The 27,906-nt window shown below is 41.0% G+C and overlaps 2 protein-coding genes across 12 annotated transcripts in view; one reads left to right on the forward strand and one right to left on the reverse strand.

Moving 5' to 3' along the window:
• Positions 1-1,847: 1,847 nt before the first annotated feature.
• LOC121538855 (breast cancer metastasis-suppressor 1-like protein) lies at positions 1,848-5,111 on the reverse strand. Of its 8 annotated transcripts, none has more exons than XR_005995263.1 (8): positions 4,638-5,004; positions 4,378-4,528; positions 4,170-4,260; positions 3,929-4,055; positions 3,312-3,617; positions 3,204-3,231; positions 2,811-2,924; positions 1,848-2,383 (listed from the first exon to the last, which is right to left on the reverse strand). XR_005995263.1 is itself a non-coding variant. In XM_041847028.1 (7 exons), exons 3-7 carry the CDS (start codon positions 4,208-4,210, stop codon positions 2,376-2,378), a joined length of 330 nt encoding a protein of 109 aa, XP_041702962.1. In that variant the 5' UTR covers positions 4,211-4,260; positions 4,378-4,528; positions 5,011-5,111; the 3' UTR covers positions 1,848-2,375. The 8 variants fall into 8 exon arrangements, 4 of the variants coding, with proteins under 4 accessions (XP_041702962.1, XP_041702963.1, XP_041702960.1 ...); XR_005995261.1 differs by having other exon boundaries at positions 3,192-3,231; XR_005995262.1 differs by having other exon boundaries at positions 3,204-3,617.
• Positions 5,112-6,061: 950 nt separating this feature from the next.
• The window catches only part of ralgapa1 (Ral GTPase activating protein catalytic subunit alpha 1), a 94,816-nt gene continuing 72,971 nt past the window's right edge, over positions 6,062-27,906 (forward strand). For 2 of the 4 annotated variants that reach the window (XR_005995369.2, XM_041848001.2), the window contains exons 1-8: positions 6,063-6,511; positions 15,470-15,580; positions 15,724-15,773; positions 19,790-19,847; positions 20,413-20,456; positions 20,692-20,869; positions 21,124-21,239; positions 25,995-26,133. Coding sequence is in view for 3 of the 4 variants with exons in the window: in XM_041848001.2 (XP_041703935.2) it covers positions 6,406-6,511; positions 15,470-15,580; positions 15,724-15,773; positions 19,790-19,847; positions 20,413-20,456; positions 20,692-20,869; positions 21,124-21,239; positions 25,995-26,133 (802 nt within the window). In the remaining variant the exon portion in view is untranslated. Of the gene's footprint in view, positions 6,512-15,469; positions 15,581-15,723; positions 15,774-19,789; positions 19,848-20,412; positions 20,457-20,691; positions 20,870-21,123; positions 21,240-25,994; positions 26,134-27,906 lie in introns of all 4 variants that reach the window. The other 2 variants (XM_041848003.2, XM_041848002.2) reach the window with 2 other exon arrangements.

Consider the following 27,906-nt stretch of genomic DNA (forward strand, 5'->3'; position numbering starts at 1 on the left):
AAAGTGACTCCAAAATGACACAATACATGACTTACCATTAATTTCTGTCGGGCACAAAATAATCTGAAACATAACCAAAACAAACAGCAAATGCATCCAACTAGTTTGTTGGGTCAAGTTTGTAAAGACCCAAGCTTGATGTAATCATTGCGTGCTAGGAATATGGGACCAAATATTAAACTTTTGACTACTTTAATACACATACAGTGAGGGAAAAAAGTATTTGATCCCCTGCTGGTTTTGTACGTTTGCCCACTGACAAAGAAATGATCAGTCTATAATTTTTATGGTAGGTTTATTTGAACAGTGAGAGACAGAATAACAACAAAAAAGTCCAGAAAAACGCATGTCAAAAATGTTATAAATTGATTTGCATTTTAATGAGGGAAATAAGTATTTGACCCCTCTGCAAAACATGACTTAGTACTTGGTGGCAAAACCCTTGTTGGCAATCAGAGGTCAGACATTTCTTGTAGTTGGCCACCAGGTTTGCACACATCTCAAGGGGGATTTTGTCCCACTCCTCTTTGCAGATCTTCTCCAAGTCATTAAGGTTTCGAGGCTGACGTTTGGCAACTCGAACCTTCAGCTCCCTCCACAGATTTTCTATGGGATTAAGGTCTGGAGACTGGCTAGGCCACTCCAGGACCTTAATGTGCTTCTTCTTGAGCCACTCCTTTGTTGCCTTGGCCGTGTGTTTTGGGTCATTGTCTTGCTGGAATACCCATCCACGACCCATTTTCAATGCCCTGGCTGAGGGAAGGAGGTTCTCACCCAAGATTGGGTGGCCCCGTCCATCATCCCTTTGATGCGGTGAAGTTGTCCCGTCCCCTTAGCAGAAAAAACACCCCCAAAGCATAATGTTTCCACCTCCATGTTTGACGGTGGGGATGGTGTTCTTGGGGTCATAGGCAGCATTCCTCCTCCTCCAAACACGGCAAGTTGAGTTGATGCCAAAGAGCTCCATTTTGGTCTCATCTGACCACAACACTTTCACCCAGTTCTCCTCTGAATCATTCAGATGTTCATTGGCAAACTTCAGACGGGCATGTATATGTGCTTTCTTGAGCAGGGGGACCTTGTGGGCACTGCAGGATTTCAGTCCTTCACAGCGTAGTGTGTTACCAATTGTTTTCTTGGTGACTATGGTCCCAGCTGCCTTGAGATCATTGACAAGATCCTCCCGTGTAGTTCTGAGCTGATTCCTCACCGTTCTCATGATCATTGCAACTCCACGAGGTGAGATCTTGCATGGAGCCCCAGGCCGAGGGAGATTGACAGTTATTTTGCGTTTCTTCCATTTGCGAATAATCGCACCAACTGTTGTCACCTTCTCACCAAGCTGCTTGGCGATGGTCTTGTAGCCCATTCCAGCCTTGTGTAGGTCTACAATCTTGTCCCTGACATCCTTGGAGAGCTCTTTGGTCTTGGCCATGGTGGAGAGTTTGGAATCTGATTGATTGATTGCTTCTGTGGACAGGTGTCTTTTATACAGGTAACAAACTGAGATTAGGAGCAATCCCTTTAAGAGTGTGCTCCTAATCTCAGCTCATTACCTGTATAAAAGACACTTGGGAGCCAGAAATCTTTCTGATTGAGAGGGGGTTAAATACTTATTTCCCTCATTAAAATGCAAATCAATTTATAACATTTTTGACATGTGTTTTTCAGGATTTTTTTGTTGTTATTCTGTCTCTCACTGTTCAAATAAACCTACCATTAAAATTATAGACTGATCATTTCTTTGTCAGTGGGCAAACGTACAAAATCAGCAGGGGATCAAATACTTTTTTCCCTCCATGTAAGTGAATTTGTCCCAATACCTTTGGTCCCCTAAAATGAGGGGCTATGTACAAAAAGTGCTTTAATTTCTAAACGGTTCACCCAATATGGATGAAAATACCCTCAAATTAAATCTGACAGTCAGCATCTTAACCTCAATCATTGTATCATTTCAAATCCAAAGTGCTGGAGTACAGAGCCAAAACAACAACAAATGTATCAGTCCCAATACTTTTGGAGCTCACTCTAATTATATTTACACCTACAGACACACACGTGACATGATACAATTAAGAGGACCCAAACCTATCTCTTCAAATTAACCCCCCCAAAAAGAGAGTATTTCATATAAATTGTCTTTTAAGTATAGATAACACGCCATTCAGACTTCCTTGTACTATAGAAAATATCAAACTGGGCAAAAGATGGCACCATGGGGGTCTTTGAAGAGCTTTGGAGAGGGACAAGGAGTGGTGCAAGTTGACCTGTGGAATTAGGAGTGTTTGATGGTGTATTTGCCTTTCTGGAGTTGAGATATGTACAGCTTAGATTTGCTGCTGTCAAGTCGTTTAAACCACACCTCGCCATGGTTATTATGGCACTGTGGACAGAGGGGGGAGGAGAAGATTAAAGGGATTTGCCAATTTATCTACTTCCCCATAGTCAGATGAAATCGTGGATACCATTTTTGTCTCTGCGTGCAGTTTGAAGTTGCTAACTAGCGTTAGCACAATGACGAAGTCTATAGTAACTTCTAACATGCTAGTACATACCATCGATTTTCAGTCATTGCGCTAACACTAGTTAGCATTGGCTCACGAAACTACCTCTAACTTCCTTCATACTGGATGCAGAGACAAATGGTATCCATGAGTTCATCTGACTGGGGAATTAGATAAAGGGCTTCATTGCCAAAATCCCGAAGTATCCAATGTTTTTGAAATTATGAAATGGTTAGACAAAGGACATAACAAAATAATACTTTGCATCACAAAAATAATACTTCCCCAGGATGTCGGCATCCTCACCTTTCTTGTCAATGCAAATCGTCTGTCCACGGCAGTACCATTCTCCATCATAAAACAACTTTCCCTCTTCTGATCGAGCATTATGCTGCTGCTTTTCATTCTTATTGGTGGAGACTGGAATATAATGTTTGGTGGAAACAAAAAAGAGTTGTTAGTCACAAAGTACACACTTCCAAGTTAGTGTAGTAACGTCTTATAACTTATCACTTATACTTGTTCATGTTAAATTGTGTTTATTTATGTATGATGCATTTATGATTTGGTTTAGAAAATCAAAAAGGCAGGAAGGGATGAGGGACAGGATCTCAGACAATAACAGAATAGAGTGATGACACATTACAGCACAATTATTTAATTCAAAAAAGAGAAGTTGAGTCTTACCATTAGTCTTACCTCTGTGAGGTCCAAAAGTAGCCACAGCCTGTAAGATATATATTTATTAAAATATGATCATAATCATCATAAATCCAAACCATGCTATGCATCTACGAGGCAAGGTACCTTTCTGATTGCTGTTCAGTCCTGGAGTTTATCCAAGTCTTTTAACATGTAGATAATATATGGTGGTACGAATGTTAAGTAAATTCTAGTATGTACAAGGAAGTGGTGTGGGGGGGACAAGTAAAAGTACACATGACAACAACAGACTAAGATTGTTCAAAAAACCATCTTGCATGCAAGACTAATTTCTGTTGAGACTTGAATGATGAAATAGGATGTCTGACACAACTGGCTTTTTATTTTTGTCTGGACTAAATGGATCTTTCCTCTTGTTCTTCCTTGACTGCAGCTCATCATTCCAGAGCTCTGTGTGAGAAAATAAGGGTCAATGAGGAGAGGGAAGATTAAGACATGGCACTTTCAGCTAATTTCCTGGACACAGACTAAACCTAATCCTGGACTAACAGGCAAGCTGTTTTTTACAGACACTTCACAGAGCCCCCAGTAGATCCCTGGGAAGGAAAATAATTTGTCAGTATACTGTTTATGCAATTTCCTTCGTCAACTTTTGCATGATAACTAGGAAACCTTTATTTCACTGGTGTTCAATGCCGCAGCAATTTGTGAAACCAGTTTAAGGCTACATAAATAATGTGATCCAAAGATTACAGTCTTACCCGCAACCTTTGTTCTGATCTGCATGTTCTCCTGCAGATTTGCCAGAGGTCCAGGTACTCCGAAGCCTTGCCCGCAATCACCTCCTGGAGTTTAGCATCCACCTGACTCAACCTATCCTTGTACAACCTGAACAGAAACAACATTGGTTACAATTGGTTAACCTTAGCTACACTCATCTGTTTGACACACTGATGGAATTTAGAACAATATTTATAAGTCCAATGTAAATCAGTGACTTACTGGTCTTTCAGGTCTCCAAATTGTTTCTCCAGATTTGTCATTTCATCAAGGCACTATATCCTTCTCCTTTCACAGTCCTCATCGTCCATCTCTACTATGCATGCATGATGTCCAATATACCAATGAAACACATTAGCTGCATTTATAACATGTGCAGTTATGCAAATCACTTGTAGCTTACAAACTGAGTTGGTAAAACTATTCTTACCCGAGCTATCCCCATCCTCTGACACGGACAAGCTCAGTGTCATCCTCGTCTGAACTGCTCCCATCTTGTTCGGGATAATCGACTTCCATCTCCTCGTACCGGTTACTCTCTTCCTTTTCTCAAGAATGTACCGGCATGTTGTCTTCCTTGCCTGGATTTTTATCAGAATTGTTGTATCAATGTCAGATAAAATGGGACCTAGCCATAACAATGCTAGCTAGTTCAAAACCTAATTAGTTCAAAACTTGAACTTACGTTACCTTTTAACTGGTAACAGAGTAATTTTCTTCAAACGTGTTACTTCCAACAAAAGATAGGTAGCTACAAATCGTTGTAAAAACTCTTAGCTAGCTAGCTAGAGAATAAAACCGACAAAACAGAACCACCTAAAATTAACGTTAGCTGATATTAACGCTAACTAGCTTTCGAAAACCACACCGGACAGGAGTACATCGGATGACATTAATGTCGGAGAAAAAAAAAAAGAATCAAATGTGTCGCTTAATGAAAGATAAATAAGAAACAATATAGTTGTTTGTCCGATTTAATAATAGCGGTAAGCTTTGATGCGAACGCTAGCTAGACTTAGCCAGCAAGCGTCCAAGCTAAAAACAAACAATAAATGTGGTTCACCTGACACTGGGGGTCGTCACTGACTAGTTGCCACAAAGTCATAATTATGGTTAAACCCCGCCTATTTTTTTTTTTTTACAATTTATCTTCTTAAAACCTAACCTTAACCCTAACCTTAACCACATTGCTAATCTTATGCCTAACCCTAAATTAAGATCAAAAAGGGATTTTTTTGTTTTCATACATTTTTACGGTGGCTGTGGTAACTAGTGACAATCGTTCTGGCGCGTGGTTGACGTAGTTTCGATGCTAGGGAATTGTAGTTTCTTTACAACTACTTCACCATGAAGTAATCGTACGAAAAGGGAGGAATCAAACTACGTTCTTCAAGGTTTGACAAAGCAGCACACCATCCCCACTGGACACCTCGTTAGACCATACAAATCAAATCAAGAAAAGTTGAGATGAGAAAATGGTCTCGAATTTTCAATTAATATGCTGATAATTCAAGCCTAAGTGAAACCTTATGTAAGTAAATATCTAGTTACACTACTTTCACTTTGCTAAATTAGCTTTCAGATCACCACTGAAATCACAACAGGGGAAAGCGATGTGGTTCATGGCGTCAGGTAATGTGCCGTTACCTGTCCAGTTCCAATCAAATCAGTGCATTTGAAGAAAGGGAGTCAGGGACACTCTTCTATCCACACCCTAGTTACTGTTGCCTCCCCTGTCCAGCTTTTGGCACCACTTTGGTCTCTCTTTCTCTCTCAAATTCAATATGCTTTAATGGCATGAATGACAAGGTCAATGTTGCCAAAACGAAGTGATACACATAAAAATATGAAAACAACAGCAATAACACACTCTCTCTCTGCCTCTTGTTAGACAGAACACAGACAGAAGGCTGACAGATCAGCATCATCAGCATGATATAAACACTTGAAGAAAAAGCCATCGATTCACTTTTCCATATAATGTGAAACTTTTGCTTTTTCATTGAGTGGTCTTTGAAATTAAAATTTCATATTGCTTTCTTGCTTGGGCAACATTATGCCATTTATACGGTTCTGACTGTAATGTACAATGTTTTAATGAATCAAACCAGCCACTACATTATTTGCCTACCAGATTGCGGAGTTGAATTGCTCTGATTTCCATTAGCTTGTTTTTCATATCTCAAGCTCCGCCATGTTTTGAGATTTTTGGGAGAGGTGTGTTGGTTGGGTTGCGGAGGGTAGCAACATTTTACATACGCCTTTTTCTGCAAAATGCACACCTCTCAACGATTTTTATCTATTTATATACATTTTATCGTCCATAAGACTGTTAGGTCGCAGTAACGTTACATCAAATGAAAACGGACCCACAGCTCACTTGTGGTTAGCTAACGTTTGAAGAAGATTATAAGGGGCTTGTACCCTCCTACACATTCTTTCGTCTCCTGCTTTCGGAATGTTTTCCAAAAAGCCTCATGGGGACGTCAAAAAATCTACACAGAAAGTATTGGATCCAAAAAAAGATGTGCTGACACGTCTGAAACACCTGCGGATCGTTAGTGGTAAGTCGAAATTAGACATTTTGTCGGCTAGCTAGCTAGGCTATACAATAGCTTGATACTACAGCTAAACCAAAGCTACCGAAGCGAGCTCGCGACTTTTATCTGTTGGTGCAGAGTAACTAACATACCTTGGTTTGTTACTACTCCATCATTGGACAGATTGGAAGCGTACAGTTGTAGCTAGCCATTATAGAATATGTTTTGTTGAATTGCTATGCTTGAAATGAATTTGGTGTGCTGAAATAATGTGTGGCAAACAATACAAGTGATGTCAAAGCAATATGGTTGCATACTGATTGTAATCAGTGGTTTAGGATGGTCCATATCTATTATATTCTGCAAAGAAATCGAGATGTCATCCATGTTTTGATATACAATCACATTTGTCAGCAGTCCTTTATTCCTGTCTTGCCACTTGCCTGCCTTATGCTCAATTTGTGGACTAAAGATGGGACATACAGTGCCTTCAGAAAGTATTCATACCCCTTGACTTATTCCACATTTTGTTGTTACAGCCTGAATTCAAAATTGATTAAATATGTTTTTCTCACCCATCTACACACAATACCCCATAACGCCAAAGTGAAAACATGTTTTTAGAAATGTTCAAACTTTCAATGGGATTCAAGTCTGGGCTTTGGTTGGGCCACTCAAGGACTTTCTTGTTATGAAGCCATTCCAGCGTTGCTTTGGCTGTATGCTTGGGGTCATTGTCCTGTTGGAACGTAAATCTTTTCCCCAGTCTAAGGTTGTTTGCATTCTGAAGCAGGTTCTCAAGGATTTGCCTGCATTTGCCTCCATTCATTGTTCCCTCTATCCTTACCAGTCTCCCAGTCCCTGCTGCTGAAAAGCATCCCCATAGCATAATGCTGCAACCACCATGTCTCACGGTAGGGATGGTGTTAGACGGTGATGCGATGTGCCTGGTTTTCTCCAGACGAGTTCCATTTTTGTTTCATCAGACCACAGAATAATTTGCCTTATGCTCGGTCTTTCATGTGCCTTTTTGCAAACTCAAGGCGTGCTGTCATGTGCCTTTTCTCAGGAGTGGCTTCCATCTGGCCACTGTCCCATAAAGCCCAGATTGGTGATGTGCTGTAGAGACTGTTGTCTGGCAGATTCTCCCATCTCAGCCAGGGAACTCTGTAGTTCTTTCAGAGTGGTCGTTTGGTTTTTGGTAACCTCCTTGACCAAGATTCTTCATGCCTGGTTGCTCAGTTTGGTTGGATGGCCAGCTCTAGGCAGAGTCTGTGTAGTTCCATATTTTTTCAATTTCCCAATGATGGAGACCACTGTGCTCTTGGAAACTTTCAACACTCTAGAAATGGTTTTATACCCTTACCCAGATATATGCCTCATTACAATTCTATCTCGGAGATCTACGGACAGGTTCTTGGACTTCATGGTATAGTTTCTGCTCTGACATGCACTGTCAACAGTGGGACCTTATATAGACAGGTGTGTTTCATTCTATACTGAACAAAAATATAAATGCAACATTCAACAATTTCAAAGATTTTACTGAGTTACAGTCAATTGAAATACATTCATTAGGCCCTAATCTATGGATTTCACAAACGATCCCGCAGGTGAAGAAGCCGGATGTGGAGGTCCTGGGCTGGCGTGGTTACTTACACGTGGTCTGAGGTTGTGATGCTGGTTGGACGTACTGCCAAATTCTCAAGGATGATCATAGGAAATTGGATGCACCTGAGCTCAATTTGGAGTGTCATAGCAAAAGGGTGTGAATACTTATGTAAATTAGATTTCTGTATTTTATTTTCAATAATTTGCACACAAAAAATGTCATAAGTTTTCGCTTTGTCATCATGGTGTATTGTGTGTAGATGGGTGAGACATTCTTTTATTTAATCCATTTTGAGTTCAGGCTGTAACGCAACAAAATGTGGAATAAGTCAAGGGGTAGGAATACTTTATGAATGCACTGTATACTAGAACCAGATTGGAGATATCATCCAATTAATTGAGGGAGTTCATCAAAGAACTGACTGCACGACAGTCAGGCCAATAGGGGTCTGTTTGGAGGATGGTCTTGGCTCTGTCAGTGACGCTGGGTGGACCCTGTGAACAACAGCAAATTTAAACTGGGGCTTCCTTTGGGATTTGTCAGTAAAGTCAGTCAGAAGGTGTGTTCGAATACCCATACTAGCATACTGTATACTACATACTTAATGAGTGTATATACTACATACTATATACTATTAGTTCATTTTAGTATACTGTAAACTAACGGTATCCTTTCAGTTGAGCGTACTAGCGATTTGCGTAAATTCAGACCGTTCAGAGCGCACACTGCCCGCACTGGCCGAGGAGTAGGGTTGATCCGAGCGTTCTGACCTCAATGGCAGTCAAGCACCCAAGCTAACTGGCTGAAGTTGGCTAGCTTGGTCGCAAATGGGTCTTCCAAATGGACAATGACCCCAATCATACTTCCAAAGGTGTGCCAAAATGGCTTAAGGACAACAAAATCAAGGTATTGGAGTTGCCATCACAAAGCCCTGACATCAATCCTATTGAACATTTGTGGGCAGAACTGAAAAAGCATGTGCGAGCAAGGAGGCCTACAAACCTGACTCAGTTACACCAGCTCTGTCAGGAGGAATGGGCCAAAATTCACCCAACTTATTGTGGGAAGCTTGTGGAAGGCTACCTGAAACGTTTGACCAAAGTTAAACAATTTAAGGCAATGCTACCGAATACTAATTGAGTGTATGTAAACTTCTGACCCGCTGGGAATGTGATGAAAGAAATAAAATCTGAATAAATCATTCTCTCTACTATTATTCTGACATTTCACATTCTTAAAATAAAGTGGTGATCCTAACTAACCTAAGACAGGGAATTTTTACTAGGATTAAATGTCAGGAATTGTGAAAAACCGAGTTTAAATGTATTTGGCTAAGGTGTATGTAAACTTCCGACTTCAACTGTAGTTAATATACTGTTAATATACTGTAATATACAGTTCGATGTGTTAGTAGCCAACTAACGTTAGGTAGCTAGCTAACACCTGTGCATACTGCTGTAATGATATACGGTTCATAAGGATAGCGTAACTAACAAATTGTCAGCCAACATAACGTGTAACTTATTTGAAAAGTCATTACTTTATAAAATTTCTCAATTTTCTTAACGTTTGTCATAATTAGTTAAAGCAATGAATTTGTATCCGCTCTCGTCGTACTTTGGCTGCATATTTTCCACAATTTTCTTCAAATCTGAAAAAGTTGTGAATCCACGCCCATTATCTGAAGAATTGTATTATGCTTGTATACTTCGTATTTTTGCGAATGTAGTATGACATCCGGGAACTTTTGGCATACTAACTATATCCATACTTTGACCAATAAGCATACTACATACTCCATTTACGTCACAAATAGTAGGATTAGTGCTATTAGTATGAGTATTCGAACACAGCTCTAGAGAGTGCAGAGTCCTACTGGACAATTCCGCGGTAAGCGTGATGCTGCAACTTCACTTAAAAATGTATGTCAATCAAAAACTAATTATTACAAAGTTAAACAAACCATACAACTCTATGCACAAGGACTACTATTTCCACAGAACATTTTACTAAAACACATTTACTTGAAGAACAGTGCAAATCAAAAGTTTAGTTACAGAATGACAGTTTGCAAATGACGGCACCAACAGCACAATCATTGTTTTTTGTTTGGCATACATTTTAAAGTGAAAAGTCTGAGTCTCAGAATCACTCTGTTATCGTGGAATTGCTATACTGTATTCCCAAAGGGTCCTGAGTTTAAAGCCACAAGCCCCCTTGTTGCATGGTCTGTTCCAAGGCTTTTTTAATATGATCTTGAGAGGAAATGGAATAGATGGTTGAATGTTGGTTGAAAAATATGAAAGCTTCATGGCATTGTGACTTGTGAGTGAAATATTGCCGTTCCATCTCATGAACCCATTTCCTCTATTGTGTTCAATGCAGTTACCAGGTTTCCTGTTTCCATTGTCCCCCAGTACAGCAACTACTGTGGGAGCACAGACTGTCATCATGTCATTGTGCTGCTGTGCCAATAGCAGAGGTTGGAGAGGCATGTGTGTGCTGCTGAGAGACAGCAGAGCCACATACTGTGTTATAATGTAATGTGTTTAAATGAGATGTTAGGCCTAGCATTTCGTATTATTGGTTGTTGCTGAATTAAGAAAACAACATTGTCGAGACTAATTAATGTAAAACTATAGTTTAATATCACAACTGTAGTAGCTAGCAAAAATATGCTAATTTTGACAGTCTAAAGACATGACTTGAGTGCTGTGCTTTAGCTAGGTAACTGTAAAAGCACATTTTATTTCAAAAGTAGAAGTATTGTTCCCTGGTTTTTAGTGCTGCACACAGTGTACACCTAGAGTGGCTTTAGTTTGCCAAGGAGGAGGGAGTAGGCTAGGAACTGCACTCTGTGGAAAGTGGATGGGTGTGCCCTGACCCGCTCACTATCCATGGGGAATTTCAGGCCCAGATAAGAATAAAACAATCATGTTGAGGATATAGGCTAGGCCTAATGGAGAGAAGTGTGGCTACCTGACCATAATGGCAGCTGATCAACAGAGGACAAGCTTCAGGCATGACGCCACACATGATGTGTAGCCTATGCTCAGTCAGTGTTTCCCTTAGCTTAATCAACATCCAGGCTTCTTTAAAGTAAATGTCCAGTGTTTCCAGATTTCAATGAAATATGATGTACAATAAATAAGAATGTGAGTGAAATAGGTTTCCTTCTAAAAAATTGCAATTAAGTATGTCAAAAAGCAGCTTTTCTGTGTTGGAATGGTGTGGGCGAACCCCAACAACAGAATGGTGTGGGCGTATACCAGTCATTAAAAATATTCATGCGAGTAGACCGCTCATTGGCCAGCTAATCCTAAATAGCACGTTTTTTGTAAGTGTTTTTTTCCCCCCTCCAATTTATGCTTTGGCCACATGAGTATAGGATGTGTCAACAACATTTGGGTATGCGTTAACAGAATATTAACTTTTAAAAGTGAGATTTTCACTGGACAGTTACTTTAACCAACATCTTCAATTAAAATAAACCAAAAGAGGGGTGGGGGGTCTAGTTATTATTAAATGTGGATAATTTCAAGCAGCTGTAGGCTAAACATTATGGCAAATGGCAAGTGGTAGCCTAACTCACAACAATATATGCCTGTCTGTGTCTTTGGAAATGAAGAGTTGATAATGTCAAGTCAACGCCCTGTCCTTTTATTGCCCTTTATTTACAGTCAGATGCTGCTTAATTCTATTAGCCTATCAGAGAGCAGCTCTAGACGTCGGTGGACATCACGCTACCAAAATTAGGCTGTAACTATCCAATGCTCTCAATATTATTATTATTAGGATATCTTGAAGTTAGCTATTTCATTAAATGAATGGTGCCCTCTTCTGTTGTGTATGGAACTACCATATAGTGTGTCCCAAATGGCACTCTATTCCCTATACAGTGCAGTACTTTTGACCAGAGCCCTGTGGTAGTGCACTGTATAGGGAATAGGGGGGCATTTGGGGGCAGCCATAGTGTTGTGTCGGAGCCAGGCACTGGTCTGGATGCATCATTAGCTTTGAATGGCCCATGGTACTAGTACCACCACCATGTCAAAAGAACAAATCCAGACAGACAATGTGTATGGTTGGACCCAGTCAGTGTTCCCAATCACAGTAGTATGATCACGTGCTATAGACGGAGGCTTGGCATAGTTCAGTGCTGCTGATTACATTCTTCATGTAAACATGACCAGAGATTAGCCTCCTAAGTGTTCTTACCCGCCTGATGCTGCTCTCTTCCACACACTGTATGCTTCCCAAATGGCACCCTATTTCCTATAGTGCACTACTTTTGACCAGAGCTCTGGGTCAAAAGTTGTGGATAGGGTGCCATTTTAGATGCAGCCACTAGCCTATCTGATAAGGAGACTTTTCTCTTCCGTGTGTTCTATTTTGAAGCTGGAATAGTGGTTCTGCCTGCTGCTATCTCAGAAGAGAAAGTAAACAAGAACATGTCCCCTTCCCTTCCCCAAGCTAGGCTATTGTTCAGGACAGAGCAGTTCTGGCACACAACTGGGCCAGCTGAGGAAGCTGGATTATGAGAGAGGGGTTCCGTTTTAGGATTCTTTGGATGTGTGTCTGTGTGTTAACTTCAGTTTGGTAGATAGGTCATATTCCTATTGACAAGATTACTGTCTGACAAGTGTAGCTCTTCAGCCAGGCCATGTCAAAAGTAGTTACTAGTGTCACCTTTGGCCCAAAATGTTTTTTTTTCTTCATGTTGGTTTGGTTGGATATGTCTCAGCCGTTCTTTGTCCTGCACCAGTCTCAAACTGAACCTCCATCCGTCCTGGCTGTTCTATGAGGGAACGGAAGGCTTATGGCCCAGAGGAAGCGACAGCAGGCTGGTCATGGGATGCGCTGAGCGGTGTTGCAGTGATGGAGATGGACTGTCATAGAGAGCGGCGTTAGGGTTAGGTTGTTTAGAAGAGGTGTCTGAGCTTTGTGTAATGTTACTGTAAGGGTAGCCTACACATATTGTCTTGTGTTTGGCTGCAGTTCAGAGCCTGTCCCATCAGTTATGTGAGATATGCGCCATAGCCCTTAGAGGTCAGAGAAGAGCTCCTGGAGCCTGTCTGTGTGTGTGGCACCAGTGAGAGAGAGTTTCCAAAATTAGTCCTCAAGAAAAATTGGTTCTCAACTTCTGAGTCACTGCTATAGGCCTAGTATTTTTCTAATGATTCAGACAAGAGGAAAGAAAGAACTGTTGGAAGTATCTTACAAAAGGTTTGCTAAATCACACATCCTCTCTTCCTGTCTCTCCCCTGACTCATCCATCTTCTCCTCTGGTCTGTTCAGGATTACAGGGGTAAATCATGTCACGGAGGATTTAAAAGCCTCTTCCCTGAGATTCTCCAGTGTTCAGTAAGACTGGAAAGAAAGGGAGGACACATTATTCCATGTGTCTCCCTGTTCCTGTTCTGTTTTCACACTGGCAGGCTTCTCGACACTGTCTTGGCAACGTCCTCCACAAGACCCTCCCTGGCTGATTAGTGTGTAAATGAATTAAGAGTGGGCAGCAGGCAGATCCTCAAGGCTAATTCAATAACGTTGTTCTACTGACCAGCCGACGCTCAGGCAGGGGTCAGAAGCCTCTGAGCGTCTCTCCCTATTGTGTGTGTGTGTGTGTGTGTGTGTGTCAGGGTTTCCGTTAGCAAAATGTGGCACCGGACATTTGACTGACAGCATTTTAATTTACTGGACATTTGAGAAATGTACCTGACACATATGCATTGTGCTCAGAATGACAGAAATCACATTTTAGATTATGGTAATTCATATTAACAGAACATGCAAGTCGAGGATGCAATAATGTGCGGTCCTTCTTACCGACTTCTGATGCGCACTTTAAAGATAATAGAATAACTGTCCACATTTACTTTTTCTCAGCCAACAAGATGCGTAACGAACAGCAAAGTCACTAGCCTCTGTCAATGTACTATCCCCCATAGTAGAAAAGTGTAGCTATTCTATTAGTCAGCTTGTCGAGAAAGACATTCCAAACAGACTCTGGGACAGTTGTGGGGTGATAGCCTAGATCCCAAATTCATACAACCAGTAGGCCTAGGCTACATAAAGAAAAGTTAAAAAGCAATGAGTCTGGTGCAACAGATCAGAACGTTTAGCTTAAAATTTTGATAAACTATTATTTATTTACATAAGTGTAGCAATGCACACAAGGCATAAGGGTTTGCGCGAGAGTGTTCGTTCCATAATGCAATTAATGGGAAAACACAGTTGTCAAAGCACCGCGCATACCAGCTGTTTCCTGTGACCGAGATGAAAAGATCAGTTAGAAATGTAGAAAGGGGGGAGATCCAATATGCAACAACTAGCATGGGTTGCTAATATAACTAGGATTGTGCATTTGGCTACTGGACAATAAAATAAAGTTGATATAAAATAATTGCCTCCACGGATATGGTCTGATTTTGGCTAGGCTAATTTGAAGCAAGGTAAGAAATGCCTCATAATATGTAGTAAAACGTTCAGGTTTCAAACAATTAAATATATGTTTTCAAAATGCGTACTGCCTCCAGCTCATTGCAAAGTGGTGTGTGACGTGCTAATGAAGTCTACCTTCCGTTGCCTATGCATTTGCTGTTTTAAGATGCTGTAAGCAGCTCTTGCACTCTCTGACAGATTTTCCGCTCAGACTCTATCTTTATGCTGTACTTGTGTGATAAATAAGAGCCTACATAATGAATATACTGTAGCCTACAGACACGCCAATTTAATTCCACAAAATTATGCAAATGAACCTATAGACCGATAAGCATGACCAGTCAAATGTATTTCCATCAGTGAATAGGCGACAAATTATTATTTCGCAATGAGATTGTTTTCTTCTTCTCTCTGACAATTGACCGGTGGCGATTTTATTTTTTGGCTTTTCAAAAAGAAAAAAGAACGTCCAAAAGCCAGCTATTACTGGCTAACGGAAACCCTGGTGTGTGTGTCCACTCAGACAGGACAGTGCCAGGGGTCAGGTGCCTTTGAGTTTTCCCCCCAATTATCACCGTCCATCCGAGTTTGTGTGTCACATGACAGACTGTAATTAGTGTGTGTGGAAACACTCGTCGGTCAGTTGCTATTCTCTGAGCATTGGCTGAAGACTTCAAGGTCACATTGCTAAGTGTTTATTGTCCACCATCAACACTGCTGTTGTTGTGGAAGTGTGTTCTTAATTTGGGTTAATAGCCCCTCCAGGCGGATAGCTCTGAGGTGAATGATAACAGGTGGAAAAATGACTGAGAAGAAGCAGTGACTGGCTGACTCCACTTTTGAAGTACAGTTCTAGCTACAGTAGGGCCACAAGCTTGTCCTGACCATGTGACCTGACCTGTCTCTCGCTCTCTCTCTCTCTGCAGAAAATGCTGAGTCGGGGGATCTGAAGCACTTCTTTGACCAGTACTACTCTCACATCTACTATGTGTTCTTTGAGAACTTTGTCACCATTGAAGTCAGTCTCAAACAAAAAGGTGAGAATACAAGGTCAATAATATCTGGTTGGTTGGCCTGAATGTTATTTTCACAGTATTATTACAGGATTCTTTACGGTCGCTAGTCATTGTGACACAGGTATTGTTTCAGCCACTTCCTCACATTCACTTCTCTTTTGTAGGTCACAAATCGCAAAGGGAAGAACTTGACTCCATTCTATTCATATTTGAGGTAAGACGGTTACTTCTGCAATATTGAGAGGTTGTTTTAAATGAGTGTCACAATTCTTGAGAGTGATGGCATCGGACTTGATTGGTCGATAATACACAGAATTCATAAAAAGTAGAATGTAGTAGGTGTAACGGAGGGTTAGCCTAAGCAGGTTAGTGTGAAGGCTACTGTAAATCAGAGATTAGGGTGCTTCTGAGTGTTTTCTAAAGTTGTCTTGATAACTCCTCAATCCCCGTGTGTGAAATATCCCCCAGACCTTGAGTGTGGAGTCATGGAAACACACACATATATACAGGCATGTGCCTGGCCACGGGATGTTAGTAGACTGGAGGCCAAGTTCACTGAGGCCTCAAGGCTGTAGCAAGATGTGCTGTTTTAGATTTCAAGGATCTAAATCAGGGGTGTCAAACTCATTTTAGCTCAGGGGCCACATGGAGGAAAATCTATTCCCAAGTGGGCCGGACCGGAAAAATCATGGTATATATAACTTAAAAACAACAACTTCAGATTGTTTTCTTTGTTTTAATACGATCAACATACAACATAAAGCTGGAGCCTGAGGACAGTGTGTCCAAAATAGTACAAGCACAACATCACTATTAATCATAAAACACGTCAAGTTTATTTGAAAATTCTAAAGAAAAAGAACACACAAACACACAATGCCTCAGTGATTAACAGAACTGTTTCACAGATCACAGAACTATATCAGGGTGTCATTTCTCAGGCAGAAATGTAGATAAAAATAATGAAATCCTGTTCCCCAAACAAGTGCAAGAACCACAGAGTCAAGAATAGGTTAAATATACAAATAAAATAAAATCAATTAAAAACAATAGCACATCAACATAAAAACATATAAACATAAAGCTGGAGCCTGAGGACAGTGTCCAAAAGCACAACATCACTATTAATCATAAAACACCTCAAGTTATTTGAAAGTTCTGAGGACAAAGAACACACAAACACACAATGCCTCAGTGATTCACAGAAGTATATCACAGATCACAGAACTATATCAGGGTGTCATTTCTCAGGCAGAAATGTAGATAAAAATAATGAAATCCTGTTCCCCAAACAAGTGCAAGAACCACAGAGTCAAGAATAGGTTAAATATACAAATAAAATCAAATCAATTAAAAACAATAGCACATCAACATAAAAACATATAAACATAAATCTGAAAGCGTTGCTCAAACTCCCGTAACAGTCCCGTTATTTTATCTTTGAACCGCTTCATGTCTGCCACATGTTGGGTCGCGCACACATTTTTCAGACAGGGGAAGTGAGCTGCATCACCACCGGCAAGTTATAATAATATAATATGCCATTTAGCAGACGCTTTTATCCAAAGCGACTTACAGTCATGTGTGCATACATTTTTACATATGGGTGGTCCCGGGGATCGAACCCACTACCCTGGCGTTACAAGCGCCATGCTCTACCAATTGAGCTACAGAGGACCACAAGTTGCGTCTCCCACAATGACAGCTTCAACTTGAAAGAACGTATGCTGTCATAATACTGCGTGACAACTTTGTTGCGCCCTTGCAGCTGTTTGTTCAAGTTATTCAGGTGCTCTGTAACATCCACCATAAATGCAAGGTCCGGCATCCATTCTGCGGAATGAAATTCTAACACTGGTTTGCCCTTTTCTTCCATGAACTGTTCAATTTCTTCTCGTAAATCAAAGAAACGCCTCAGCACAGCACCTCGGCTTAACCATCTTACCTCAGTGTGGTATGGCAGGCCATAGATGTGGTCTTTCTCTCTGAGAAGGCTGTCAAACTGACGGTGATTCAGGCTTCTGGATCGGATGAAATTAACAGTTTGGATGACCACCTTCATGACGTTATCCATCTTTAATGACTTGCAACACAAAGCCTCCTGGTGCAAAATACAGTGAAAAGTCAAAAAATCACGTCCTCCATTTGCAGATTGCACTTTCTCTCTGAACTTTGTCACAACGCCTGCTTTTTTCCCGATCATTGAGGGCGCACCATCTGTAGCCAGGCTGACAGCGCGGGACCAGTCCACTCCGACCCTGTCCAGCGCGCCGACGAGTGCGGTAAAAATATCAGCTGCTGTCGTTGTATCTGTCATCGGCACGAACTCCTCGGTGACGGTCAATGTGTCATCAACTCCGCGGATGAAAAAATGGCCAGTTGTGCAACATCTGTAATGTCCGTGCTTTCATCAATTGCAACTGAAAACGCAATAAATGACTTTACTTTTTGCTTCAACTGGCTGTCCAAATCCACTGAAATCCTGTCTGCAACTGTGTTTCTTGTCAGGCTGATATTTGCAAAAGCCTGGTGCTTTTCAGGGCACACAATCTCCGCTGCCTTCATCATGCATGTTTTTACAAATTGACCCTCACTAAATGGTTTTGAAGCCACTGCGATTTCATTAGCAATGAGGTAGCTAGCTTTCACTGCAGCGTCACTGATGTCTCGGCTGTGAGTAAACACAGACTGCTGTTTCTTCAGACCCGCCAACAGTTCATTCACCTTCTCTCATCTCCGCTGTCCTTGAAAGTTGTCATATTTGTCGGCATGAAGACTCACATAGTGGCGACGAAGGTTATATTCTTTCAGCACTGCAACATGCTCTGAACACACCAAACATACAGCTTTCCCATTCAATTCCGTGATTAAATAGGATGACAATTTTTCTTGGAACACTCTGCACTCTGCGTCCACTTTTCTCTTTTTTGACAGAGACATATTGGGGCAATGAGGGTGCCAAAGCACATAATGTTAAAAGTAGAAGCCGTAATAAATATCGCGGGCAAAACAAAGTAGCTCATTGGCTGCACGTGCTTGACCTACTTGCTCTGCCCCGGTATAAACAGTTTGCTTGCTTAACACAATTGCTATTGCGCCATCCAGTGGACGCAATTGGAACAGCAGTTTATTTTATTGAAAAATTGCAGCGCATTTTTATACTTTACAATTTTTTTTATTTTTATTTTTTCAAAATCATCTCGCGGGCCGGATTAAACCCGTTTGCGGGCCTGATCCGGCCCGCGGGCCGTACGTTTGACACCCCTGATCTAAATGATCCCACCGCTCTCTCTCACTCTCTCTCTCACACACACACACACACACACACACACTTTGACAATAAGTATTTAAGATGACTTAGTTGTTTAAGGCACTTGTGTGATATTTATAGACCCAGACAGTGAGCTGATAGGCAGGTTTTTGGTCCAAACAAAATGGGTCTGTTTGCCAAACAGCTAATGGCCTTTTATCAGTTGACATGGGGTGTGAATGAGTCATGTGGCATTTCATCTTCATAGTCTCCTTACAGGGAGGACCAAGTCCACATGCTGCAGTTGAGCTTGCAAGTAAGCATTTCACTGTGCTGTTTAACACCTGCTGTATCCTGTGCACGTGACAAATAAACTTTGAAACCTCACATTTAAGGCCACTGCCAATGTGACATTTAAAAAAGTTTCCCTGAGAGAATTGAGTGTCAGAGTGACTGGGCTTAAGTACATTTACATTGTAGTCATTTAGCAGATGCTATTTTCCAGAGCGATTTACAGGAGCAATTATGGTTAAGTGCCTTGCTCAAGGGCACATCAGTAGATTTTTCACCTAGTCGGCTTGGGGATTTCAACCAGCGACCTTTCAGTTACTGGCCTGCCGCTCTTAACCGTTAGGCTACCTGTTTCGGGTGTTGAAATGTGTGGGATTAGACAAACTATTGTAATGTAGGATTATGTTCACCCCTCCCAAGTCTTTCTTTCAAATATTTCCATGGGTAGGTGTGTCTTCACCTCACCTCTCCCAGGTTGCCTCATGGTCTTCTTTATATTGAGTCAGAGATATCTACCGCTTGGCTGGTTACCTCATCCATAACAGAGAGGCGAGGCATCTGACGGACTACTTGGATAATTGCCCATATATTCCACAACGAAGATGGATTATTTTGTTTCAGCACGGTAGTAATACTGACACTGGCCTGCATACCGTTTCTGACTATTGTATTCTATGTTCTGTTTACAGAAGATTCTTCAACTCCTACCAGAGCGAATACAGGGTCGATGGCAGTTCCACAGCATAGGTACATTTATACTAGGCCCTTGTGCATGTTGTGCCATTGTGAGTGTGGACGTCTTTATCAGCTAACGGTAAGTGTGTGGGAGTGCGTGTGTTTTTTTTCTCTAGGTTCTACCTCATGATCAGACATTTGGTCCCATCATGTGTTTGAAATCAGGTTAAGCCAGTTAAGTGTGTATCGGGCCCACACACCCCTCCCTTGCCAATGTATGTCTTAGTTCTGACTGTAGCTACATGATCTCCTACATGATTTGTAACATGCATTTGGAGTGAGAAAAGAAGGAGAATAGTGCCCTGCGCTGCCCTCTCCTCACCCCTCCACTAGGTGGTCTCTCCTTTTCCACTGCACTGAAGCCGCTGTGCAGTTGGATACAAAGGCCACCCAGAGAAAGCCAGAGAATGCCAAGGACCTGGGGATGAGGGTCTCCCAGGTCTGACCGAGTACTCTGACATGTGCTGTAGTACTGGGGGCGGGGCTGGTCTGGGGCTGGGTGGGTGGGTGTGGTTAGGGCTGGGTGGCTGGCTGGTTGTTGATATTCAGGGTGATGTGAATTGTTGTCTCCGCACAGGCCTCATCCTGAAGAAGCTGTTGCACACTGGGAACTCTTTAAAGGTACATCAGATTTGTCCTTCACTCGTCAGTAGCATCGCCAGTAGCCAACCTGCCTCTGATTGATTCACAAATTTAGTTTGTGTAGTAATCTTCCTGTTTTTCTGTTATCTTCCTATTTTGCAATGGTGTTGACTGCTATGGGTATTTGGTAATGGTATGCTCATAGAAATAGACTTACTAGAGTCGATTTCTATGAGTATGTTCCTGACGGTGTCTCTCTCTCTCTCCCCTGTAGATTCGAAGGGAGGGTGTGCGTCTGTTCTTGCTATGGATGCAGGCCCTGCAGGGTAACGCACTGAGAGAGCAGCTATGGATCTTTGCCTGTCTGATCCCTGGCTTCCCATCCCCTCAGTCAGAGCTGGGCCCCCGAACCCTGGACAACCTGGTCAACCCCCCTCTCAGCCTCCAGGAGAGTCAGTATTCATGCTTTGTCTCTACACCGATCACCTTGCTAGTGACTAGTTAATAGGAAGAAGCTTGAGGTTGACTGTTCTGCAACCCAACAAATATTTCAGATTCAAACTCATATGGGCAATTTCAAACTTAATGATCATTCAGGCACCCAATTATTGAACACACAACTGTGGGTGTACCTCTCAAGGTGTTGATTCTGCTGCTTTCATTCCTCTCTCCTCCTTTCTCTTCCCTCCTTCTTCCATTCCTTCAGCTCAAGTGACTCCAGAAGAGATCAGTCCCCTGGTTCCTCCACAGTCAGGGGATAAGGGCCAGGAAGACCTCACAGGATACTTTCTAGAGGCTCTTCTGAAATACATGGTAAACCAGGTACTCTTCCCTTCATTACTAACACTGCTAACATGCTTGGCGTGGATGCAGCATTACCTACTACCTACCAGCAAGCCTTTTGACATGGCCTTCTGTGTGTTTGCAAGTGCAAACGACCGTAACCCCATGAAAAGTGGCTTACATCATTTTAAGTCAAGCAGTACATTTCAGCAGTACTCAAGACTGAAACAGGATTAACAACATAGCTTACATTTACATTTTACATTTTAGTCATTTAGCAGACGCTCTTATCCAGAGCGACTTACAGGAGCAATTAGGGTTAAGTGCCTTGCTCAAGGGCACATTAACGTCATTTAGCAGACGCTCTTAGCCAGAGCGACTCACAAATTGGTGCGTTCACCCTATAGCCAGTGGGATAACCACTTTACAAGCTTTATAGCTCATATGTATAGCTTTTTTCCACATTATTAACGCGAGCCTTTGGAACGGAGTTAAGAACGTGCCGTAAACTCACTTCACAGCTAGCTTGAAATGTCACGGATGGAGCCATCCAGTCAGTACCTTTTTGGGTGGCTCAACCCATTGCAACGTTGTCAGGGGGATGGTCCTGTGTGTTGCGAAGCAGAGGATCACTGGTTTGAGCTCAGTTTGGGGAGGTTGGACAGTAGAATAAGCTAAGCTGTTAGAAACACACTGACCCCCATTACATGTTGCATCTGCATGCTTTCACTGCAGTGCACTGTATGCTGACACACACTCACTGAGCTAACGGCTGAGCTGCTTTCTCTCTCCCTGGCTTTCCCAGACAAAGCCTCCTCTCACTGCCTGTCTCTGTTATTCTCTTTGTTAACAGTAGTCTCTTGTTGTGTTGAAGGTGATTCTCATGAAACCAGTTTTAACCATGGCAGTAGCAAATTGAGTTAGAAAACCATAAAGCATCTGCAACAATCAACTATCATTCTGAAGACTAGGATGCTTAGTTTATGGCACAGTCTTATTTTTTACATTTTCACCCCAAAATCTCATTACCGAAATGCGTCCGGATTAAATTCTAAAGTTATTTTATACAATTTTACTTCAGAAAAAAACTAAGTTATTTGAATAAAACACCAAATATGTTGCTGTAGTTTGTCCATAAATCATACAAAAAGTCCGTTTCTCATTACCGTAACACTTTTTCAAGTTGCTTTATTTTTTTGATAAAGTTTTATTCACCCATGATGCATCATCTAGAGAAGTAGTCCTTTTCTAGAGAAGAAGTTCATTTAATTTCTTCACTTATATGCCTCCAGAATGAGGATCTTATTCTCAAACACCCCCTTTACGACACTTGACCTTCTCATTATCGAATTGACTAAAAAGATCAGATTGGGAAAAACTTAGAGAACCATTACCTTACCAACATGGAGGCATGATTGGGCTTTAGTAATGTGGTCAACTGTTTGCTGACTGATAATGGCTGTCTCCTATTACTTTCAGATTGAGCGAAGGGCCTCTCATTACCGAAACACAACTTTCTCATTACTGCATAATCTTAAGGTTCGTTTCGCTAATAAGAACCTTAATTTCGTTAATGATAATAAGCGAATTCTAATAATGTATAGTTAGTGGGTGTGCTGTGCTGGTAACTTCAATTATTTACTAGGACAACTGCTTACACCTATTGTATAGATTTGTTTGTACAAAATCGTGATTTGATTAAGTAAGGGTTGTCAATAAATATAGGTGTATAAACCTCATTTAATTGACTTAAAGCCACAATCTAGAGTTTGTGTTTTCAGCAAAGAGCAACCCCACCACTAAAAGGAGGATATCCCCCATTTTGACCTGTACCCACTTACCTATACTGTTGTTTGATATCCCAAGACAGTTTTTGGTCCATATCCCATATATTTAGATACTTTATAGGCATATAATGTTATGTCATTTGCCCGTAGGATCCCATTAAATTTAGAAATACATCTAAAATATCTTAGGACCACACATATCTACGTCCTAATAGACCAATATTACCTGTAAAGACCTTGGAGAAATTACTTTTTTGAAGAAAGTCACTTTTTCATGCTTAATTCCACTTTTTACTTTTGAAAATACATGCACATACTTATGCTAAAATAACAAATGATACAGTTTGATGATGTATTGGGTTACTGAAAAATTTAACATATGCTTTAGTAATTTTGGCTTAATCTGAAAGTGTCTTTTGTTCTTTATCCAAAATGTGTAGATAAAAAGAACATGTCTACACAGGTTATTATGACAAACAAGACTCAGAAAAGGTTATGTGTTGCGGTAATGAGAGAAATTACAAAATACATTTTAATAATTCGATTTTAAATCTACACTGAACAAAAATATAAACGCAGCATGCAACAATTTCAATGATTTTCCTGAGTTACAGTTCATATAAGGAAATCAGTAAATTCATTAGGCCTTAATCTATGGATTTCACATGACTGGGCAGGGGCGCAGCCATGGGTGGGCCTGGGAGGGTGGAGGCCAACCCACTTGGGAGCCAGGCCCACCCACTGCAGAGCCAGGCCCAGCCAATCAGAATACGTCTTTTCCCAAAAAATTACTTTATATTACAGACAGAAATACTCCTCAGCACCCCCTCCCCCAACTCCGATGATCCCGTAGGTGAAGAAACCGGATGTGGAGGTCCTGGGGTGGCGTGGTTACACATGGTCTGCGGTTGTGAGGCCGTTTAGACGTAGTGCCAAATTCTCTCAAATGACTTTTGAGGCGACTTATGGTAGAGAAATTAACATTCAAGAGTGTGCAAAGCTGTCATCAAGGCAAAGGGTGGCTATTTGTAGAATCTCAAATATAAAATATATTTTTAATTGTTAACACCTTTTTGGTTACTACATGATTCCATATGTGTTATTTCATAGTTTTGATGTCTTCACTATTATTCTACAATGTAAAAATTAAGAAAAACCCTTGAATGAATGGTAGTGTGTGTGTGTATGTATGTATGTATGTATGTATGTATGTATGTATGTGTGTGTGTGTGTGTGTGTGTGTGTGTGTGTGTATATATATATATATATATATATATATATATTTTACACACACACACACAGTTGAAGTCGAAAGTTTACATACACTTAGGTTGAAGTCATTAAAACTCGTTTTTCAACCACTCCAAAAATATATTGTTAACAAACTATAGTTTTGGCAAGTCGGGTAGGACATCTACTTTGAGCATGACACAAGCAATTTTTCCAACAATTGTTTACAGACAGATTATTTCACTTATAATTCACTGTATCACAATTCCAGTGGGTCAGAAGTTTACATACACTAAGTTGACTGTGCCTTTTAAACAGCTGGGAAATTGGCTTTAGAAGCTTCTGATAGGCTAATTGACATCATTTGAGTCAATTGGAGGTGTACCTGTGGATGTATTTCAAGGCATACCTTCAAACTCAGTGCCTCTTTGCTTGACATCATGGGAAAATCAAAAGAAATCAGCCATGACCTCAGAAAAAAAATTGTAGACCTCCACAAGTCTGGTTCATCCTTGGGAGCAATTAACAAACGCCTGAAGGTACCGCGTTCATCTGTACAAACAATAGTACGCAAGTATAAACACCATGGGACCACGCAGCCGTCATACTGCTCAGGAAGGAGAAGCGTCTCCTACAGATTAATCTACTTTGGTGCGAAAAGTGCAAATCAATCCCAGAACAACAGCAAAGGACCTTGTGAAGATGCTGGAGGAAACAGGTACAAAAGTATCTATATCCACAGTCAAACAAGTCCTATATTGACATAACCTGAAAGGCCGCTCAACAAGGAAGAAAAGCCATCAAAAAGCCAGACTACGGTTTGCAACTGCACATGGGGACAAAGATCGTACTTTTTGGAGAAATGTCCTCTGGTCTGATTAAACAAAAATAGAACTGTTTGGCCATAATGACCATCATTTATGTTTGGAGGAAAAAGGGGGTTGCTTGCAAGCCGAAGAACACCATCCCAACCGTGAAACACGGGGGTGGCAGCATCGTGCTTTGCTGCAGGAGGGACTGATGCACTTCACAAAATAGATGGCATCTTGAGGAAGGGACATTTTGTGGATATATTGATGCAACATCTCAAGACATCAGTCAGGAAGTTAAAGCTTGGTCGCAAATGGGTCTTCCAAATGGACAATTACCCCAAGCATACTTCCAAAGATGTGGCAAAATGGCTTAAGGACAACAAAGTCAAGGTATTGGAGTGGCCATCACAAAGCCCTGACCTCAATCCTATAGAAAATGTGTGGGCAGAACTGAAAAAGCGTGTGCGAGCAAGGAGGCCTACAAACCTGACTCAGTTACACCAGCTCTGTCAGGAGGAATTGGTCAAAATTCATCCAATTTATTGTGGGAAGCTTGTGGAAGGCTATCCGAAACGTTTGACCCAAGTTAAAAAATTTAAAGGCAATGGTACCAAATACTAATTGAGTGTATGTAAACTTCTGACCCACTGGGAATGTGATGAAATAAATAAAAGCTGAAATAAATAATTCTCTCTACTATTATTCTGACATTTCTCATTCTTAAAATAAAGTGGTGATCCTAACTGACCTAAGACAGGGAATTTTTACTATGATTAAATGTGAGGAATTGTGAAAAACTGAGTTTAAATGTATTTGGCTAAGGTGCATGTAAACTTCCGACTTAAACTGTGTGTGTGTATGTATGTATATGTGTATATATATATATATATATATATTATTTTTTTTAAAAGTCAAGTGCCAGTTTCATGAGAATCACCCTGTTGTTGTTGTCTTCCCGCCTGCAGGCCAAAAGTCTGGAGTGGAAGTGCAAAGACAACCACGAGAAGGGCTTCGCATTCCTGTTTGGAAACTTCAGGAAATATTACCTGCCGCACATATTCCCAACCTTTTCCAAGGAAACCAGTTTGTACAATCCCATACTGGGTGAGGAGACCATTTCAATTAGTATGAGCTAAAGAAACAGAATTACTTATTTTTTTAGACATTCAGTGGCTTGCGAAAGTATTCACCCCATTTTTCCTATTTTGTTGCCTTACAACCTAGAATGAAAATTGATTTTTTGGGGGTTTGTATCGTTTGATTTACACAACATGCCTACCACTTTGAAGATGCAAAATATTTTTTATTGTGAAACAAACAAGAAATAAGACCAAAAAACTGAAAACTTGAGCGTGCATAACTATTCACCCGCCCAAGTCAATACTTTGTAGAGCCACCTTTTGCAGCAATTACAGCTACAAGTCTTTTGGGGTGTCTCTATAAGCTTGGCACATCTAGCCACTGGGATTTTTGCCCATTCTTCAAGGCAAAACTGCTCCAGCTCCTTCAAGTTGGATGGGTTCCGCTGGTGTACAGCAATCTTTAAGTCATACCACTGATTCTCAATTGGATTGAGGGGTGGGCTTTGACAAGACCATTCCAAGACATTTAAATGTTTCCCCTTAAACCACTCGAGTGTTGCTTTAGCAGTATACTTAGGGTCATTGCCCTGCTGGAAGGTGAACCTCCGTCCCAGTCTCAAATCTCTGGAAGACTGAAACAGGTTTCCCTCAAGAATTTCCCTGTATTTAGAGGCATCCATCATTCCTTCAATTCTTACCTTTTTCCCAGTCCCTGCCGATAAAAAACATCCCACAGTATGATGCTGCCATCACCATGCTTCACTGTGGGAATGGTGTTCTCGGGGTGATGAGAGGTGTTGGGTTTGCGCAAGACATAGCGTTTTTCTTGATGGCCAAAAAGCTCAATTTTAGTCTCATCTCCTCATCTGCTTATTTTCTTCTTTAAGCAATGGCTTTTTTCTGGCCACTCTTCCGTAAAGCCCAGCTCTGTGGCGTGTGCGGCTTAAAGTGGTCCTATGAACAGATACTCCAATCTCCGCTGTGGAGTTTTGCAGCTCCTTCAGTGTTATCTTTGGTCTCTTTTGTTGTCTCTCTGATTAATGCCCTCCTTGCCTGGTCCGTGAGTTTTGGTGGGCGGCCCTCTCTTGGCAGGTTTGTTGTGGTGCCATATTCTTTCAATTTTTTAATAGTGTTCAAAGTTTCAGATATTTTTTTATAACCCAACCCTGATCTGTACTTCTCCACAACTTTGTCCCTGACCTGTTTGGAGAGCTCCTTGGTCTTCATGGTGCCGCTTGCTTGGTGGTACTCTTTGCTTAGTGGTGTTGCAGACTCTGGGGCCTTTCAGGGCAGGTGTGTATGTATACTGAGATCATGTGACAGATCATATGACACTTAGATTGCACACAGGTGGACTTTATTTAACTAATTATTTGACTTCTGAAGGTAAGGTCTTATTTAGGGGCTTCATAGCAAAGGGGGTGAATACATATGCACACACCACTTTTCCATTATTTATTTTTTAGAATTTTTTGAAACAAGTAATTTTTTTCATTTCACTTCACCAATTTTGACTATTTTGTGTATGTTCATTACATGAAATCCAAATTAAAAATCAATTTAAATTACAGGTTGTAACGCAACAAAATAGTAAAAACGCCAAGGGGGATGAATACTTTTGCAAGGCAATGTACTAAAGTAGATTTTAGTTTTGCATTATACTATAGCGGTGCAGTGTGCATAAAGTCCATTGATACCCTTTTGACTCTACTGAGCCGAGCTGAACTAGCCTTGATATACATCAATGTACATACATACAGTGGGGAAAAAAAGTATTTAGTCAGCCACCAATTGT

This window comes from Coregonus clupeaformis, chromosome 25, assembly GCF_020615455.1.
Source record: "Coregonus clupeaformis isolate EN_2021a chromosome 25, ASM2061545v1, whole genome shotgun sequence".
Taxonomy (NCBI): domain Eukaryota; kingdom Metazoa; phylum Chordata; class Actinopteri; order Salmoniformes; family Salmonidae; genus Coregonus; species Coregonus clupeaformis.

Excerpts from the sequence above, each read along its gene's own strand:
- LOC121538855 (XM_041847028.1), bottom strand. The coding sequence starts at position 4,210 with ATGACAAATCTGGAGAAACAATTTGGAGACCTGAAAGACCA. Across the intron at positions 4,056-4,169 it reads TTTGGAGACCTGAAAGACCA|GTTGTACAAGGATAGGTTGA; the intron begins GTAAGTCACTGA and ends GTTTCTGTTCAG. Across the intron at positions 3,232-3,928 it reads GATCAGAACAAAGGTTGCGG|GCTGTGGCTACTTTTGGACC; the intron begins GTAAGACTGTAA and ends TATATCTTACAG.